General features: G+C 49.4%; 1 protein-coding gene across 8 annotated transcripts in view; it reads right to left on the bottom strand.

Moving 5' to 3' along the window:
- Positions 1–17,392, bottom strand: part of NUMA1 (nuclear mitotic apparatus protein 1) — a 65,036-nt gene that overhangs the window by 8,430 nt on the left and 39,214 nt on the right. For 7 of the 8 annotated variants that reach the window (XM_036220709.1, XM_036220711.1, XM_016157949.2 and 4 more), the window contains exons 4-15: positions 12,408–12,487; positions 11,246–11,328; positions 10,588–10,668; positions 9,194–9,281; positions 7,749–7,869; positions 7,118–7,275; positions 6,777–6,894; positions 6,574–6,691; positions 6,069–6,209; positions 5,012–5,134; positions 1,466–4,858; positions 964–1,005 (exon numbers count right to left, since the gene is read on the bottom strand). In XM_036220709.1, coding sequence (XP_036076602.1) covers positions 964–1,005; positions 1,466–4,858; positions 5,012–5,134; positions 6,069–6,209; positions 6,574–6,691; positions 6,777–6,894; positions 7,118–7,275; positions 7,749–7,869; positions 9,194–9,281; positions 10,588–10,668; positions 11,246–11,328; positions 12,408–12,487 — 4,546 coding nt within the window. The remainder of the gene's footprint in view (positions 1–963; positions 1,006–1,465; positions 4,859–5,011; positions 5,135–6,068; positions 6,210–6,573; positions 6,692–6,776; positions 6,895–7,117; positions 7,276–7,748; positions 7,870–9,193; positions 9,282–10,587; positions 10,669–11,245; positions 11,329–12,407; positions 12,488–17,392) is intronic. The other variant, XM_036220715.1, reaches the window with a different exon arrangement.

The raw sequence follows: 17,392 nt of genomic DNA, 5'->3' as shown, positions 1-17,392 counted from the left end.
TTAGCATGGCAGATCAGAGCAGGGGCAGCCCATGTCCAAGCCCACCCAACTCCCACAGAGGAACAAGGGGAAGGGGTGATGAGAGGGACCATCACAGCCACAAGCACTCCTGGTTCCCCCAGGCATTCCAGGAGCTCAAGCATAATCAGCAAAAGCTCCACTGCTAACTGTTTGTATTTGGTTTGATTGTCCCCATCATCCTGGTCTCCTTGGGAAGAAAGGTGATAGGAAAGGAAGGCCCAATTCTTCGGCACGCATGAGGTGACTGGGTAGGAGGTCTGGCAGAGAAAGGGCACTCCCACTAAATACCAGCTCAACAGGCTTGACATCTAGGGCAGCACAGAGAGATCCTTGTGAGAGCAGGGCAGCCAGCCCATGCCACTCCTGTCTGGTGGAGGCCCCTCCTGCTCCTCTCAACCTTGGCCTTCCTGCTCCCAGACATCTATTTCGTGCTCAGGGTTAAGGCCCAGATGGTGATGGGCAGATATCCCTAGTTCACAACCCTCTCTAACCTGTGAGGGCTGCCTTGCTTATCACTTTTATGGCTTCTTCAGGAAAGGAGGGGGCTGCGTTAAACAAGGCCCATAGTCACTCTGCTAGTCCTCTTCACTGAGTACCTGAACTTGAAAAAGGACTGGAGAACTGGGAATCCTAAGGGTTGTCAGTCACTGGTTCAGATATGGGAGAGATGAAGCCTACCCTATCCCCTTGTCCCTGATAGGCAGATGAGAGAAAGTGCAGAAGGGTGGAGGGGCCGACCTGGGATGGGTGGAATGAGGTCTGAGAGAGGGCCCGGCACACTGCACTCCAGGGCAGCCTGGGCCTGGATTCCACGGCTTGACCCTTCCCCCTTCACAAACAGTTCGCAACAGGAGGTGGCGGAGGCAAGCTGCAGCTGGGGTCATGCACCAAGACTGGTCACCGCTTAAGCAGCCAGCATTTAGCCAGAACCCCAGGCATTACCTGCTTAGTTTGTTCTTTCTGAAATACCTCTAGCTGTTCCACCTGTGCATGGGGGAGGAGCAATGGAGACAGTGAGATGGGGGCCAAAGAGGCCCTGGTCCTGCTGCCAGCCTGACTTCACTGAGGTTCTGCTACTTCCCGCCAAGGAACCAGATACTTCCCTCCAAGGAACCACACTTCTAGTAATTTTTAAATTGCCAGTTTGGTTCATTCTAGTCCCCAGTGGCTCTTAGGGCCTCCAGAATGGGCTGACGGCCTTCACGGTTTGATTCTCTAAAGGATGGAGCCTTCAGGGGTGGGGAGGCTACTAATATTTTCTTTAGGATAATAGAGGCAACAGACTTGGACTGTACCAGCTACCTCTCCTCCTCTGCCGCCCAGTGAGGGGAAACAAAACACTCTGCAATAATGTGGGAGCCAGAGGCCCTGGAATGCAGAGGGCGCAATGTCCCCTCTCTCTTAGGTCCAATCTCTAGAGGTATGATTGAGCTGAGCGCCCTACCTGGGCAGTGAGTTTCTGCCTCTCTTCCTGGAACCGCTGTCTCTCCTCCAGAACCTTGACCTTGGCACCCTCGTACTTGGCAGTCATCACCTCCAGCTCTTGGGCAATGCTCTGTGCTTCCCGCCGCATCTCAGTCAGTCGGGCCTCAGCGTCAGCACGCACAGTTGCCAGCTCTTGGTCATACTTTTCCCGGGCCTGGTCCAGCTCCACTTCCAGAAACTGCCGGCCGAGGTTGGCCCTCTCGCCTAGCCCCCGGTTCTCCTCTGCCAACAGGCCATGAGCCTTCTTCAGCATGCTCAGCTGCTCTGCATAGCTGGCCTTCTCTGCCCGCAGCTGCTGGGCTGCTCGTTCTTGCTCTGCCACCTTCTGCCGTAGGGGCATCAGCTCCCCAAGCTCCCTCTGGGCCCGCATCAACTCTGCCCTCAGCCCACCAGCTGCCTGCTTGCTTTGCTCCAGCTCCTCACGATGGCGCTTCTCAGCAGCTGCCTGCTCGGCCTGCAGCTGTTGGCACAGGTGCTTAGCGGGCAGCAGCTCACTCACCAGGGCCTGTGTGCTGGTGTGCTCCAGCTGCAGGGCAGAGAGGGCTTGCTCCTTCTGGAAGAACTTCTCCTGCCATGCCTTTAATTCTTGTCCCAGCTCCTCTGCTCGCTCTGCCTGTGAGGCCAGCTCCTGCCGCAGGCTCTCTGAAGCTACTCGCTGTTTCTCTGACTCCTCCCGGAGGGTCTGGACCTCCTCCCGCAGAGCCGAGCTGCGTTCTGCGGCTCTGGCGCTACTGCTGGCCGTCTCTGCCTGGAGAAGGCGCAGCCTCTCCTCCAGCTTCTGGCTCTTCTCCGACTCTGCTATAACCAGCCGTTTCAACTCCTTGCTCTCACCCTCCTTCTCCAGGACCTGGCGGTTCAGGATGGATACCTCCTCCTCTAAGCTGCTGATGAGGCTGTTTTTTCTCTCTGCTTCCTGCTGGCCCCGGGCCACCTGGGCTTTCCACTCATCCTCAGCCTTGCTGTGGTCTTGGGCTTTGGCACGGAGGGTGGCCAACTCCCTCTGCGCTGAAGCTAAGGTGTCCTGGCTGCGCCCTAGCTCCTGGGCCTTCTCCTCTAATTGGCCCCGCAAAGTCTCCAGAGCGGCAGCCCGCTCAGTCTGAGAGGTGCGCTCAGACTCCAGGCTGCGCTCCAGGCTGGAAGCCTTCTCCTGATGCTCGCGGCACTGCTGCTCCAGCTTGCTCACCTGTGCCCGCAGAGCCTCCAGATCGGGACCTCTTTGCTGGGTCTTTCCAGTAGCCTCAGGCTGGGCTGCTGACCCAGAAACATCTTCACTAGCCATCCCTAGAGACTGCTGGCGCTCCTCTTTCTTGGCCAGCTGTTTCTTCAGTTGTTCCACAGTTTCTTGAAGCTCCCCCAGCTCTGTTCTCTGGGCTGCCTCCTGCCCTCGAAGCTTGGCCAACTCCTGGTCCTTCCCTTCCTTTTCCATCAGGGCCTGAGCCAGTGCCTCTTGCAGGGTAGCAAACTCCACACGCTGCTCATTGAGGGCATTCTGCAGACGCATCTCAAGCTCTGCCTTGGCAGCCTTCTCCAGGGCAAGATCGGCTTGGGCTCGGCCTCGCTCCTGGGTCAATCGCGCAACCTCCCTCTCCTGCTGCCCACGCTCTTCCTGCTGCTGTCCCTGGCTCTCCATCAGTGCAGCCCGCAGCCTCTCCAGCTCACTGCCCATTTGCTCTGCCTCACGCTCCATAGCCTGCAGTGCAGCCTGCGTGCTGCAGAACTGACGTCCCTGCTGCTCTTCCAGCCACTCAGACTCTCTGTCTCCTGCCCTCGGGGGATCCTTGAGTAGCTCCCGGGAGGCTGGTTCCTGCTGCTCACCTGCTTTGCGCACCAACGCCTCCAGGCGGGCAACCTCTTTGCTGGTAGCAGCCATCTTCTCCTGCAAAGTGGAGAGGTCATCTGCAAGCTTCTGGGCCCTGACCTCCTTCTCCTGGACCTGCTGGTGGGCTCTGGCCAGGCTGGCATGGAGCTGAGCTAGCTCACTCTGCTGCCGACCTATCTGGAGCTCACTGTGGGCTTCTATCCCTGCCATCTTCTCCTTTGCCTCCTGCAGCTCCTGGCGGGCCTTCTCACATTCCTCCTTCAGGGTCATCAACTGTTCCTGAAACATGGCACCATATTGGGCCTCTTCTTGCTGGCTATCCTCATACCGCTCACGCCAGGTAGCCACTTCCTTGGCAAGCTGCTCACACTCACTCTCAGCCTCACGCTGGGAGGTTATGGACTCTGCCAGCTCCCGCCGCAGGGTTTCCATCTCAATCTTATGGGCCTCCCCAAGCTGCTGAACTCGAGTCTCCAGCCCCTTGCGCCCAGCCTTCTCTTCTTCCAACTCCTTCCGTTCCTGCTTATGCTGCTCCACCAGGCTCCGGGTCTCTGCCTCTAGCTTAGAGATACAACGCTGCTGCTCTTCCAGGGCGTCTGCGGCCCTGCGCTTCTCCTCTTCAAGGCTGCCTTTAGTCATCTTCAAGGACTCTTCAAGGGCCCGGACTTGCTCCTGGAGCTGACCCTTCTCCTGGGCCACCCTTTCTCTCTCAGTTGCTTTTTGCTGCTCAGACCTCAGCTGGGCCTTTAGCTCTGCCACCTGGGCCTGGGTCTCACACTGCTTCTGGTGGGCTGCCTCAACACGGGCATGGAATTCCTCCACCTTTTGGTTCAGCTCTGCCTTCTCCCGCTGGGCCTGTGTCACTGAGGTCTGGGCACTGTCCCGGGCTTCATTAGCAGCCTGAAGTTGCTGCTGCAGGACCTCAAGCTTGGCAGCCTTCTCCTTCTCCAATGCCTCCAGCTGCTGGAGGGCCGAATCCCTCTCCCTCAAGGACACCTCCCGCTCCTCAGCAGCAGTGGCCAGTTGTTGGGCATGGTCTCGCCTGGTGGCCTCCTGCTCCTTGGTGGCCTCCTCCAACTGTTGCTCCTTCTGCTTCAGGCTGCTGCTCAGCTGCTCCACCTGGTGGCGAAGGCCCTGAGAGGCCTGTTCTTGCTGCTGGAGAGTCTGTGCTAGCTGGGCCTGCTCCTTTTTGGCTTGCTGCTTCAGATCAGCCAGTTCTTGATTCTGCTGCTGGACAGTAGCATTTAGGGTTGTGACCTCAGAGGTCAGCGTGGTCACCTGAGCAGACAGCTGGGCCCCCTGAGCCTGGGAGGCCTGCTCCAGCTCTTCTTTGGCCTGACTGACGCTGGACAGGGAGCTCTGCAACTCGGCAATCAAGCCAGCCAGCTGCTGCTTTTCCTCTTCAAAGTGGCCTCGCTCAGCAAGGATCTTGGCTTCCCGCTGGCCCCTCTCGGTCTCCAGAGCCTCCACCCTTGCTTGAAGCTGAGCGTTGTCAGCAGCAAGAGTGGCTGCCTCTTGCTTCAGGGTTTCTAGCTGGTGGGACAGAGAGACAAATGGAGATCAGCATGACTCCTCAGTGACCATGGCCCCTCTGAGAACAGGATCACCAGGAACCTGAACGTGCTGAACATGGGCCCACACCAACCCTAGCACACAGGATTTGTAGCTGCTCCTATGCATTCCTACCTGCAAGACGTCACCCAGCACCTCGCCCTTATCCTGGGGTGGGTTCTCCTGCAGCCGGGCCAAATGTTCTTCCAGCTGTGAAAGTTTTCCCTGAAGGATTTCATTCTTCTCTTCAAGGCATTTCTGGGAGTAAACAAGAGCCTCATGTGAACAGAGGTGAACAGGCACTGAATGACCCCACAAGCCCTCGTGAATGTCAACAAAACATGGGACCCTATCACCTTATTACCAAGATCTCCTTTTGCCCTGACCAAGAAAGAAGTCTCAGAATCCATGGACCTAGGACCATGAGGGACGTAACTTCCTAGCCCTAGTTCCAGGATTAAGTCATGTGGTCTGCTAATTTCTTCTCCAAGGTTGCTGAGTTTACTTTAAATTTCCTTACTGTGTGTGTATCCTTCCTCAGAGAAGTCTTGGCTTCCAGATTATCCAAACACCTACCCAGCTTAAAAACACCCCCTGCCTCTCTGGGTGGCAGCAGCAGCCACAGCACCAACCCCCTGCCCCACCCCATCTTCCCCCACTGCTCACTGTGCTGGGTGCCTCTCTGAACTTCTAATCCATACAACCGATCTGGGAGGGTTGTTACTATCCCTCTTTTACAAAGCAAGAATCTGAAGGTCAGATATTGAGTACAGTGACCCAGGGCTACATGGTTAATAAGTGGCAAAGCTGAGTTCCTAATAACAACAATAATAGTAACAGCAACTATTTCACTGAGAGCTTACTTTGTATCACACAATGTGTTAAAAATGCTTTCTATGTGCCGTGATCTTAACAATGGTTGATGAGGCAGTTCCTCGGATTTTTTCCTCCCATTTTTGGGAAAGGATGCTTAGAGAAAATCAAGTAACTTGTCCAAGATCCACACCTTGTAAATAGCAAAGACAGGATTCAAAGGGCTTAAGCCCACAATCTTTCCATTACAGCACCCTATTAAACCTTAAGAGAAGTCAAATTAATTCCCAAAGGCCCCAAAGAAGAGACTGGCAAATGGATTTCAGCTCTGAACATGTGGTCAAGATGGTGGCCCTGATTCCTGAAAGCAGAAGGTTACCTTGTCCTGCATGGCTGTACTGAGCTCCTTCTCGAGATGGGCCTGCTTCTCCATCCACTCCTGAGTGGACTTGCCGTGCTCCTCTGTCAGGTCGTTGAGGGCGCCCTGTAGCTGCTGTAGGTGACTGGCAAATTCACGTAGCTGAGAGAGACAAATGGGAATCCCTATCACCCAGGGTCAAAACTGGCACCACCACTGCTCCCTGAACTCTAGAAGCTGGCGGCCCCTGATAATCCCTCCAACCCTCTTCGAACCAATCACAAAGAATCACATCTCAAACTCGAGACTCCAAATTGAAATGTAGGGCCATGACCTAGTCAGTGGCAGCAGCCAATTATGGGATGAAGACAGGGGCAAAGTATGCAGGTCTCTGGAGAGACAGAAGCACAGGACAGATGCCGGGAGGGACATTCTTCCCAACTCTCTCTTGGGGAATTGTCCAGACAAACCTAACCCCAAGGGCCTCCAGGTGGGAACAAGATCAACACCCTCGCCCAACACTCACCTTAAAGGAAAGGTCCCCATTCTCTTCAGAGAGTTGGTTAATTTTGCGATCCATCTGGTTCTTCTCTGTCTTCAGGTCCTGGCACTGCTTCAGAGTTTCATGGAGTCGCATGGTAAGGCTGCAAGGGAGGGGAGCAGTGAGATAAGAATGTGCTCCCCATGGAGTGGGACAAGGAACTAGAAGACAGGCAGGGAGAACTCTACCTCTCATTCTTGCCACGGAGCTCCTCAAGCTCCTTGGGCTCCAGCGGACTGGCTGCCTGCTTCTCATTCAGCAGAGCCAGGCGGTCAATGCGCTGCTGCATCATGGCTATCTGCGCATCTGGCCCAGAGGAGGGGAGAGGGAAGGAGAATCAGCACAGAACTAAGGGGAGCAGGAGGCATCCAATCTAAAGAGAGGATGGAGGCGAGGCCAGAACCCATTTCCAGGAGGTCAGCCTAACAGGCCCAGGGCCAGCAGGGATGAAAACATAAGAGCCGGAGGGGCTGCTCTTCAGACAAGCCCAGCACTGCCCAATCATGCCTGCTGTGTGCCCCACACCTACCCCTCTCGGTGAGGAGCTTGCGGCTCTCAGCCAGCTCCAGCTCCAGCTCATCTCGATTATTTCTCTCATCCGCAAGCTGCTTCTTAAGCCGTCTCATCTGGAATTGTGGGGTCTGCAGAATGTCACCCATGGGGGAGGCTGGAGAACCTGAGAGGAAGCTGAGGAAAGAGATGGCCCAGAGGTCATGGTCAGAGTCTGAGATGTGAGGCCTGAAAGTGACCAGCAATAGGCAGAGATGGGGGTGCAAGGTGCTGCAGATGTGAGCAATGGCTGGGAAGCCCAGACACGTGGGTTCTGTTTGCAGTGCTACCTCATGCCACGTGACATGACCTTAAGAAAAACCTTCCTCCTTTTTCCAAGCCAGAAAAAAAGGTGGGGTTTGGGGGCATGCATTCTCCTTTTGCCTCTGCAGAGCTGCACTGAGAGAAGGACCTTAGCGTAATCTCCAAGGAGAGACAGTCTGCCAAGACAGATCCCAAATACTTCCCCCAATTAGCACTGTGGCAGGTGAAGACATCCCAAATCTGCAGGAATACTGCAAGCACTCTGATGATATAAGGGGCTGCTCAATAACAAGTATCTGAGGACTGGATATTGAGGCCCCATCCCAGGAAAGAGGGCCAGCACATACTTGTTCCCACTGGAAGAAGCAACCTTCTGTAGCTCTAGAAAGCGAACCTCCCTCCTGGCCTGATGGCTGGGTGGAGAGAGCTCTTCAGAGATGGTGCTGGAACAGGAAGAAGGGACAGGAGCTGGGGGGAAGGAGCAGACAAACCAAAGAAAGGTTAGTAACAGGGTGAACAGATTTGCATCTTTATGTATTTTGAGAACTTGCCTTAGTGGGAGTGAATCCAGACACTTATATGTGAGCTACAGAGGGTGGCCCCGGGCCAAACCTGAAACCTAGTGTTGGGTTATCTAGAGGTCAGTATTCCTAAGCCAAATCGAGCAAGGACTTTCACTTCCACAGAAATGTAGAGCACAGTGGAGGGAGCAAGCTCAGAGACCGCCACATCTTCCATGCTCAGAGACTGGACCAAGTGTTCATGCTTTTCCCTCAAGCCAACAGAGAGGCAGCTTGAGAGCCCTGAGCAGGATCTCCTCAGTCCCGATGACCTCTCAGGTCAGAGCTACTGGCCTTTCCAAACTGCTCTATTCTGAAATGTTGCACTGACAACACTATACCTTTCTCAAAACCTTCTCTTCCCTTGGTTACCATGACCACCTTCACCTGGTTCTCCTACTTCTAAACTCCCACTCTTCTTAGTCTCCCTCATCTGCTCCCTACTCCTCCACCCACCCTCTAAGCCCCTAGAATTTGGATAGGGCGTCCTTGCTCTGCCCACAGTACCCACAGCTTCAATGTCCAGCCATACATTGATGTGCAAACTCATAACCTGGCCCAGAGCTTCTCCTGTAATCTAGACTCAAATTTCCAACATCTCCACCTAAAGGACTCACGAGGAACCTGAATGTGAAGAACGTCAAATTCAGCGGCTGCCTAGACCCACATCATACATCCTGTCATCTCGAAGAAGGCCTCTTCATCAGAAGTCAGGGAGAGCTATCACTCTTTCTACTGTACTTCTTAGCAAGACATTTGGTAGACTTGGTGCCTCTCTGTTCTAGCAATTGTTCCTTTTCATATTTACTGGTTTATATTATATATCTGCCTTCCCACCTGGAACATGAGCTTCATGTGGGGGAAAAAAACATATTTTAAAACTGTATACTCCCAACTTCTAAACCTAGAGTAATGGCTGCTTAAGAAATAAAAAAGAAAAGAGGTGTGTGGGAGGGGGGAAGGGGGGTAGTTATCAAGGAGAACACAGCAGAGATGATCACTTATAAATGTCCTGCTTGGCTGCTGCCAGGCAGCACGGAGCTCCACAGGAACTGAAATAATGGCAACAGAGCCCAGAAATCAACCTACCCCATTACACACACTTTTCCTGAGTACCAACTCTGTGTCTTGTTTGGGGGCCAGAAACAAGCCTTATTGCACTTCTCAACAACTCAGGATCTTAGCAGTCCACAGCTCAGAGAGGAGGGGGTCCTCAAGAGAGCCCTACTTACCTTTTTGCAAGAAATTCTCTAGGTCCTCATTCAGGTTTAGCCCATCCTCATGGTCCAGCACAAATTTGAGAATGATAGCTAACTCAGCCTGGGTCACAAACAGAAAGAGAGAAGATTATTTAGGTGCCAGGGAGACCTGAAGAGATGGAGGGCACCACCCTGGCAGTGCCAGCCCCAGGAGCCTGCTGAAGCCCATTCTTCTTCAGAGCTGGAAGCCCCATGGTCCAGCCACGAACATTCTATTAGAGATGTGTTCACCCCACTTGCTCCCCGCTCCCTCTCCTTCCCTAAGGTCAGAAAAGAGTCCCTAACTGACTTCACTCCTGACCACAAGAGAATAGGCAAGGAAAGTAATGCAGTCAGAAAGCTGTAACATCACTATGTTGGCCTCTTCTAGCTAACACCCACTGTTGTTCTTTGTCTAAGTGAGAAGCCTCTGGGGCTCATCCAAAGCTTATCTACCAGCTCGGCTATAAAATCTTCCATTCTTTGTCTGGATTCCAAAGCTGTAGAGTCAATCTAATATTCCTGGCCAACTCTGCTGTAGTTCCTTATTCCTCTAGAATTTATTTCTGCCAGGTATATGACCAGAATAGAGCAGAGAAAAGGTTGAAGGGAGGAAGGAGTCACCCATCCCTTCCATGCCACTACAAAAAACCCTAGAGATGAGCCACGAGCTCAGTAAGAAATGGGGTGGTTCAACATTTCTATCACTACATAAAGGCCACAGCTCTGTGGACACTGCCCCATCAGTCAACCTACGTTACCCACTCTGGCATCCCAGCTGCTTCTGCTCTGGGAAATAAAGGACAGCTGCTCATGCAGGAAGCAAGGCCAACATCAGGACCTATATGGCAGGTAGTTCCTGGAAACTGGCTTAATTCCCTCTATAATGAAGCAGATGCACCAACTCCTTTTCACTTAGGGACCACACAGATGGGAGAAGAGGTAACCACTGTGAGCTAGACTGTCATGGTGGACAAAGACATGCTCTCTCTCACTAATGCTTCCTACCAGAGGAAAAAAGGAATAAATGGAGTGACAGTTTGTGTAAAAAATACATATACACAAACAGGAACAAGTATATGAAGAGAGGACAATTTCTATGTATCATCCAAACACAACAGAGTTCAGGTAAAGTTAAATACAAAAAAAGACCTGGAAGTATAGCCTTCAAAAGTTAGCCATTATCTCTGGGAATGAGATTATTGGCAATTGTTATTTCCCTTTGTGGGCTTTTTAATACTTTTCAGGCTTCCTGTAACAAATGGTTATAACTACTGTAATGTAATTAAAAATATATATATATATATGTGCTGTTTAAAGAAAAATAGATGCGGTGATGTGAAGTGCAGGCTAGGCCCGCCAGGTAGAGTGGAAGCACAAGCACTTACCTGAATCTTATATTCAAATTGTTCCCAGGCCCTGGGACTTTTGGAGCTCATGGTGGAGTGGTATAAGAGCAGCATGGTTATCTAGAAGCCAAAGAGGAGGTAGTCACTCAATGGGGCTATCTCTTTTCTCAGTGCCCCTGAACAGTTCTGGGGACTCTGAGCTAGTATGGGAACTCTTCCAAAAACTCTTAGAATTACAACAGCCCCAGGCCCTGTCCTTAACTACACCAGGAAACACTTGAGAACTCAATGCCTACAAGTAAAAAGCTAGGCACCAGGATTCCTGCATAGCTAAATACCTGGACTCAAAGAAGTTGGGTATGAAGCTTAAGGCACCCTTTAAGCCAGCACCGGAAACAGAAGAGAGAATGAAATAGACTGAACTATAAAGAAAAATATGACACAGCTGGGTGAGGCCTGATTCCTGCCATGTCTCCACTGAGGCCCACAGTAATAGTCTAGCACACCTCTCTGTCATTCCACATGGGCTCCTAGAACCCTTGGGCTAAATTAGCCTCTCCCTGAGCCTGGTGGCTGCCTACACCTACCTCAAACCTCCACAAGCCCCAGAAATAAAGCATCCACCACTTCCCCAGGATTAACAAAAGCCTGATAGGTCCCTCCAGTGCCACACTCTCACCCCCACCAGTCTGGTTACCTTGGCCAGCTCCAGCTCTGACCCCTCCATCACCTTCTGCACTGACACTAGGCATTCTGGAGAAGAAGGATGTTTTCGGTTTTCTGTAATGAGAACAATGTGGAAAACAGGGTGAACTTCCTGGGGGCCATCCTTGAGATATGAGAACACCTGACAATCAGAGCAGAACTGAGTCTCTGGTGGGGCTGGGAGACAGAGGGCACCTTACTGCTATGTCCTGTCTCCCCGACAAATGTTTCCATCTGAAATAAGCTCTATCCTGGGTCAGTCCAATGAATACAGGGATAGTTCATGAAGAAAACCGGCCAGATTCATAGCCACTCTAGAGCGTGATAATGCACTCACCCACTCACGTACCAACTCCCACTTGGAAACACAGAGGAGCAGCCCAGAGGTCACTCTACAGTCTCTTTCCAACTGAAGTCACAGAGAAAGCCTGCAGCTGAGTTAGATGAAGACTGGGGACATCTGGTTCTTATGCTGTCAGAGGGTCTGAGCTCAATTACTAACACCCTGCTTTATCTAAATCTATTATCACCTTTCCTTTAATTCTCTTGAGATGGAGATGGCAGATAGCTCCCTTATCAAAAATGAAGACTCTGGCTGTATGAGGAAGGGGAACTGAAGAGCACTATGCCAGAAGCTCTGTGTGTGTTTTTCAATCTACCCATCAACCTAAAGCAATTATCATTATCTCCGTTTTATAGACAGGGTACCTACTCACAGAAACAGTGAGTAGAAGGGCCAAGATCTCAACCTAAATCTGCCTCTGCCCCTACACCTATCACCTAAGCAATTAATTCAAAGTTATCTGGGGGGAATGTCGTTCTCACAAGGGAAAGGGGGTAACATGCGTGCCTCCATCTACTCTCAGTGAGGGGGAATGAGAGCCCAAGGTGATGAGTACCGGAAACTGACCATCTGACTCTACCTGGATCTCGAAGATGGGCTCTGGGACTAAAGGGACACTCTTCTTTCCCCAGCTGGTGTAAACATCAACAGACTCAGGGAAGCTGACCCAGTTGTATTCATCTCTGTGGTACAGAGTAGGCAGCCCTGAGTCTTTGCTCCTCCAGACACCTGTGAACTGGTTCCTCTGGGCTCCCAAGACCCAGGAATTGAGGAAGCAGCTCCTCCTCAGCTAGATAAAAAAGGTGCTTACTCTGCAGAAAGCTGCATACGAAGTCCAGTCTCTCTGGTGTAGGCTGCTGCAGAATTTGCTGCCCCTCTTCAGTACCGTGGCTAGAAAAAGAGCAAGTGTTAGGACCAGAGCATTTAGCGATCCTTCCCCTCCTTGCTAATACATTACATACTATCTTCCCATTTCTTTAGGCTTGGTCTGCACTGGATCTGGGAGAGAACCAGATCAGATGCCGGAAGAAAGGGAGAAGATACCAAGATACTATTTTTTCATAAGGAACTGTGATGTAGGTGGGAAGTGGAGACTTCAAGCATGAGGTCCTTCTGGAAAAGACAGCACTCTGCCACCCCATTTATGAATACAGCCATGTACCACTAAACAACAGGGATACATTCTAAGAAATGCATCATTAGGCAATTTAGTCATTGTGCAAACATCATAGAATGTACTTACACAAACTTAGATGGTACAGCACACCTGGGCTATATGGTACAGCCCACTGCTCCTAGGCTACAAGCCTGTACAGCATGTTACCATACAGAACGACATGAGATTATAAATCAAGCAAAAAGGAAAATGATACAATCAAGAGATACAGTGAACACAAGATGTATAAGGGTGCTAACAGCATAACACGGCATACTATTTTACAACAAACCTTTTTTTACATAAGTAGAAAGAGTCCACTCTAAAAGTATAACATAGTAAATACATAAACCAGTAACATAGTCATTTATTATCATTATCAAATATTATGTACTAAACATAATTGTGTGTGCTATACTTATATGATTGGCAGTGCTTGTTTCTTTACACCAGCATCACCACAAACACATGATTAATGCATTAACTATGACACTACAATGTCACCAGGTGACAGGAATTTTCAGGTCCGTATAATCTCATGGGTCTGCCATTGTAGATGAGGTCTGTCATTGACCGAAATATCATTATGTGGCACATGACTATATAAAAAAAGCTCTGTGAAAAGGAGACCAAGAGGAGATGGAGTGCAGATAAATGGGAAGCTAGGTATCAATAGTCTGAGTGGCTCAAGTATAAAAGTTCAGGATGCCTGGGAAATGTGGCTAGAGTAAAAGAGATGATGAAAAGGAAAAAACACTTCCAAGAACTAAAGAACAAGAGGAAACAGGCTCTAAAGTGACAGAACAAAGTTCAACACACACTAGGCTAAGGCCAAGGTGACTAAAGCCTCCCAGAGGCCAGGCCAAGGGACAGTCACTTTTGATCTGTGGCTATCACAGTGTTTAACTGAAAGGACAAGCAAAGTACAGAGAGCAATGAGGGCAGGGAGGCAGCAGGGGGAGCTCTCACAAGGCCCAGGCCAGTGGCTCCTGGAGGATTCAGGCTAACTGCAGTTTCATTTTCAGAGGTGAATGAATACCTTCACTTCAAGTTAGCAGCTGATTTCTCTATCAAAGCTACAGCTGGAGATATTGATTAAAGGGCCTCCTGTTTCTCAGAAGTTTTCAACCAACTTTGTGGAGGGCAAGGCAAGCCCTAGAACCTTCCAGTGCCAGACATCCTGCAAAGCACAAGAAGCATCCAAGCCAAGATCACGAGAGTAGCTCCCACCATTTCCCAATCCCACAGTGGATTTCAAAGGCTTCTTCTAAGTGAGACCCTGCTCTAAGAAGCATCCTGGGTAGCTTATCTATGACTACAAAGTCTTCAGGATATGCTATTCTCCTCGGACTCCCGAAAGGGCCCTCTTCCTTATATTCTCACAACCCGGAATGTTCCGACTCCCTGCCTTAGTGTAGAGCAGTAATTTACTTAAGTGTACCCCACTAGATAAACATAAAGAAGGTCCACTGGTTAAATGTTTAAGAAACACTAGGTCAAACCAAACTGGATATTTTCTAAAGAGTGATATAAAACGCATTATTTTCTATACATATTCAATCACAAAACCTTCTTCTTTCCCACTGATAAGTAAAGTTGCATGGAAGATGCTTTGGAAAATACTGGTCCTAGAGAAATCCAGCCCAAGCTTTAAGACTACGCTCAAGTCTCATCTTAGGCAGGAAGCCATCCAGAACCACTGCTAGTCACACCTCCATCCTCCCTCTCAGGAATTCCTGCAGCACCCACAGATACAACTGCATCACTGATAACTGACCACTCTAACTGTGCAAGCTGAAAGCTAGGAATATAGCAGGTATTCAATTCATATGGGCTGAGTAGAGATGAGGGATGCTTTTTATTGGAAAGAGTAGAAGTCAATGTCAATAAAACGAATGTCAGGGCTTTAGGTTTTGTCGCAAAATGCCTCCACTAAATTTTGCTATTCGAGCCTCATATCGAAGAAATGAAATATAGCCTTTTTTCCTTCAGGCTATTCACACATAAACGAACAGAAAGAGAAACTTGTCAGAGGTTGACTCCAGTGAATTTTCCCAGGGAGAAGGCCAAGTAGCCAAGGAACAAGCCCCGTTCAATTCCCACAGATTCTATTTGCCACCAACCCTGCCATCCTTCACTTTCTTCCCCTGAGAACTAGGCATCTCATTTAGGTTGGCAACAGCAGCCGCATCAGAAATGCAACAGGCAGAACATATTCACCAAAAATGCCTGTTTTCCCAAAGGAAGTTGGTCTGGATTGTCTTGGACCTGAGACAGAGTAAAGTTAACCTGAGATTTCAATAGCCCCTCCCTCTAAAATACTCCCCCCTACCACCACCACCACCCAGTCTAAGGCTCAGGCAACACCCTAGAAGACAACATGGAAAGTGGGCATCTTGAACTTTTGACCTCCCTACTAAAATTCCTCACCACATTAAAACCTAAACAAAGGCATACATCCTTACCCGTGGACACATCTACTGCTCTTGTCATCAGGCCAAGGAAACTTATCTTCTCAAAAGCAAAAGCTCCCTGGATCTATCTAGTCTTAAGCCAAAAAAAAAGCATGCCGTACCCTATTATATGTTACAACATGAGGCGTATCATACCGGGCTGCCTCTCTTTTAGTGTAGTTAAAATTAAAAAGTGGGTTAGGTATTGCCAGCCTAATGGTTTTATCAGCTATTGATGTTGGTTGCCTAGATTTATCACTGCATTAGGGTTTGCAAAATAATTTTCATTAAAGTTGCAAAATGCTGATTTATAGGTGGTACACAACTCCACCAATGAAGTAGCCTTATAAAAAACAATAACAGAAACAAACCCCAAACTTAAACTAATCAAACTTAGATCTAACCAGTTTATAGGCAACAAGGGGAAGAGAACAAGTAAAGCAGCACTGTAATGATGCAAGTAAAATCTAGAGTTTAGGAAACTCTACAGGATCCAAAAAAGTGAGTAGGAAACAAGATTGGTGGGAGGAGATAGATGACAAAAGCTCTTAAATACCAAGACTTAAGATTTTAGAAATCAACCTCCTAGCAACAACCGGTGAGGCTCGCCAGCTGTGGAGCCTCGGAGGAAAGCAGGATTAGAGGAAGGTTCCTAAAATCCCATGTTATAGGAATGCCCTTGAAAAAGGGCAAATTAGAGAGGAATGAACTCACAAGGGCCCAGCATCCAGAATGAAGCAGAGGAAGGGATGTGAGAAGTCTTCTAAAGGACAAACTGAAAGATGGTGACTGATAAGAAATCAGTCCCAAGGAGAGGGAGGAATTCAAGATGATGTTTAAAGGTCCTGCCTGGGTTATTGGGAGAGAAAATGGTAGTGTCTATACCAAAATAAAAATAGTGACTTCTTTCAGAGTCGGTAAGGCAAGTATTGGTTAGAGACATAGAGACTTTTAAGAAATCCTAAAAGATATCTTAACTACCAATACGCATTTCAAAAGATACATGCAAAAGATTTTTAAAAAGCACTCTAGCAAACTTATGTGTTCTGGCAGGCTTTGCTGATTGAAAATATCAACTACATTTTCGTTCACTTCTTTATTCACCCAACAAACATTAATTAAAATCAATGTACTGTTCTAAGCCAGGTGCAAAGGACTCAAGATGAATCAGACCCAGTTCCTGCCTTTGACAAGCTCAGTTCTACCTTTTTCCCCTGTCAGTGAGCTGTTATCTATGAATAGGTGACCAAACTGCATCACACAGTTGCTGAATTCCTGATGCCAGTTCCTACCTGCCATGCAAACACCCTCGACACTTTAGCCTGTCTATCCTTGGCCTAGGGGGACTCACAGCCTACTGTGCTTTCTTCTCCATCACTATACCTCCAAGTCCTTATATTATGGCTGGCCTCTACTTCTGCTCATAACACTAAGAAGTGAGAGGTCAGTTTTGTCCTCCATAATTCCTGTAAGTTAATGATATAGGAAAAAGGATGAAATTTGTGAGCTTTGATAACTGTAGGTTATAGCTTGACCTATCTTTGCCTGGTTCGAGAGAGATAGTAGGAAGAGGCCCCAGTCCACTGACTTCCCTGATAACTGTGATGTTCAAAGGAAACAAGTGCTAAAGACACAGACATAAAAATAAAGGGCCCAAACTAAAACCCTGGCTACATGACAACAAGCAGCTTATCAAATGCTCATCAACTTCACAAACCAAGTTAATGAGGCAGGAAAGAAAAAAAAAACAGAAATGCTATAATGGTTTAGAGAAGGACATATCTGTGCTGTGCTAACAAGTTAGAGATGAGATTTCTAGGTGTTGCTTATTTCCCTTACATTTAAGAGCTTCCCCTTTCTTCTTCCTGGCCCTGCAGGTTGCAAAACACGCTGGTAAGATAAAGATAAGTCACAAAGGGTTGTAAAAGACTCCCATTGAGATAAGAGGACAGGGAGCCCCAGAGCAGGCTTTTGGAAAACTGTGAGAGCATGGAGACTTGGAGGCTTTTCTGTGCAAGAGTGAGGAAGGCTTAAGGTGGGTCAAGAGCGAAACCTCTGCCATACACAGTGACTGGAGGATGAGGTCAGTGTGTTCTTGCCTCTGGGCCCCTTACTGGCTTATGCCACCCCAACCCTGCCCACAGCAGTCTCCAAGGCAAGGGAGCAAACGCAGCCCCTACCCCAGCA

This window comes from Rousettus aegyptiacus, unplaced genomic scaffold (genome assembly GCF_014176215.1).
Source record: "Rousettus aegyptiacus isolate mRouAeg1 unplaced genomic scaffold, mRouAeg1.p scaffold_m13_p_5, whole genome shotgun sequence".
Lineage (NCBI taxonomy): Eukaryota > Metazoa > Chordata > Mammalia > Chiroptera > Pteropodidae > Rousettus > Rousettus aegyptiacus.
This window is presented reverse-complemented; position numbering and strand designations above follow the sequence as displayed.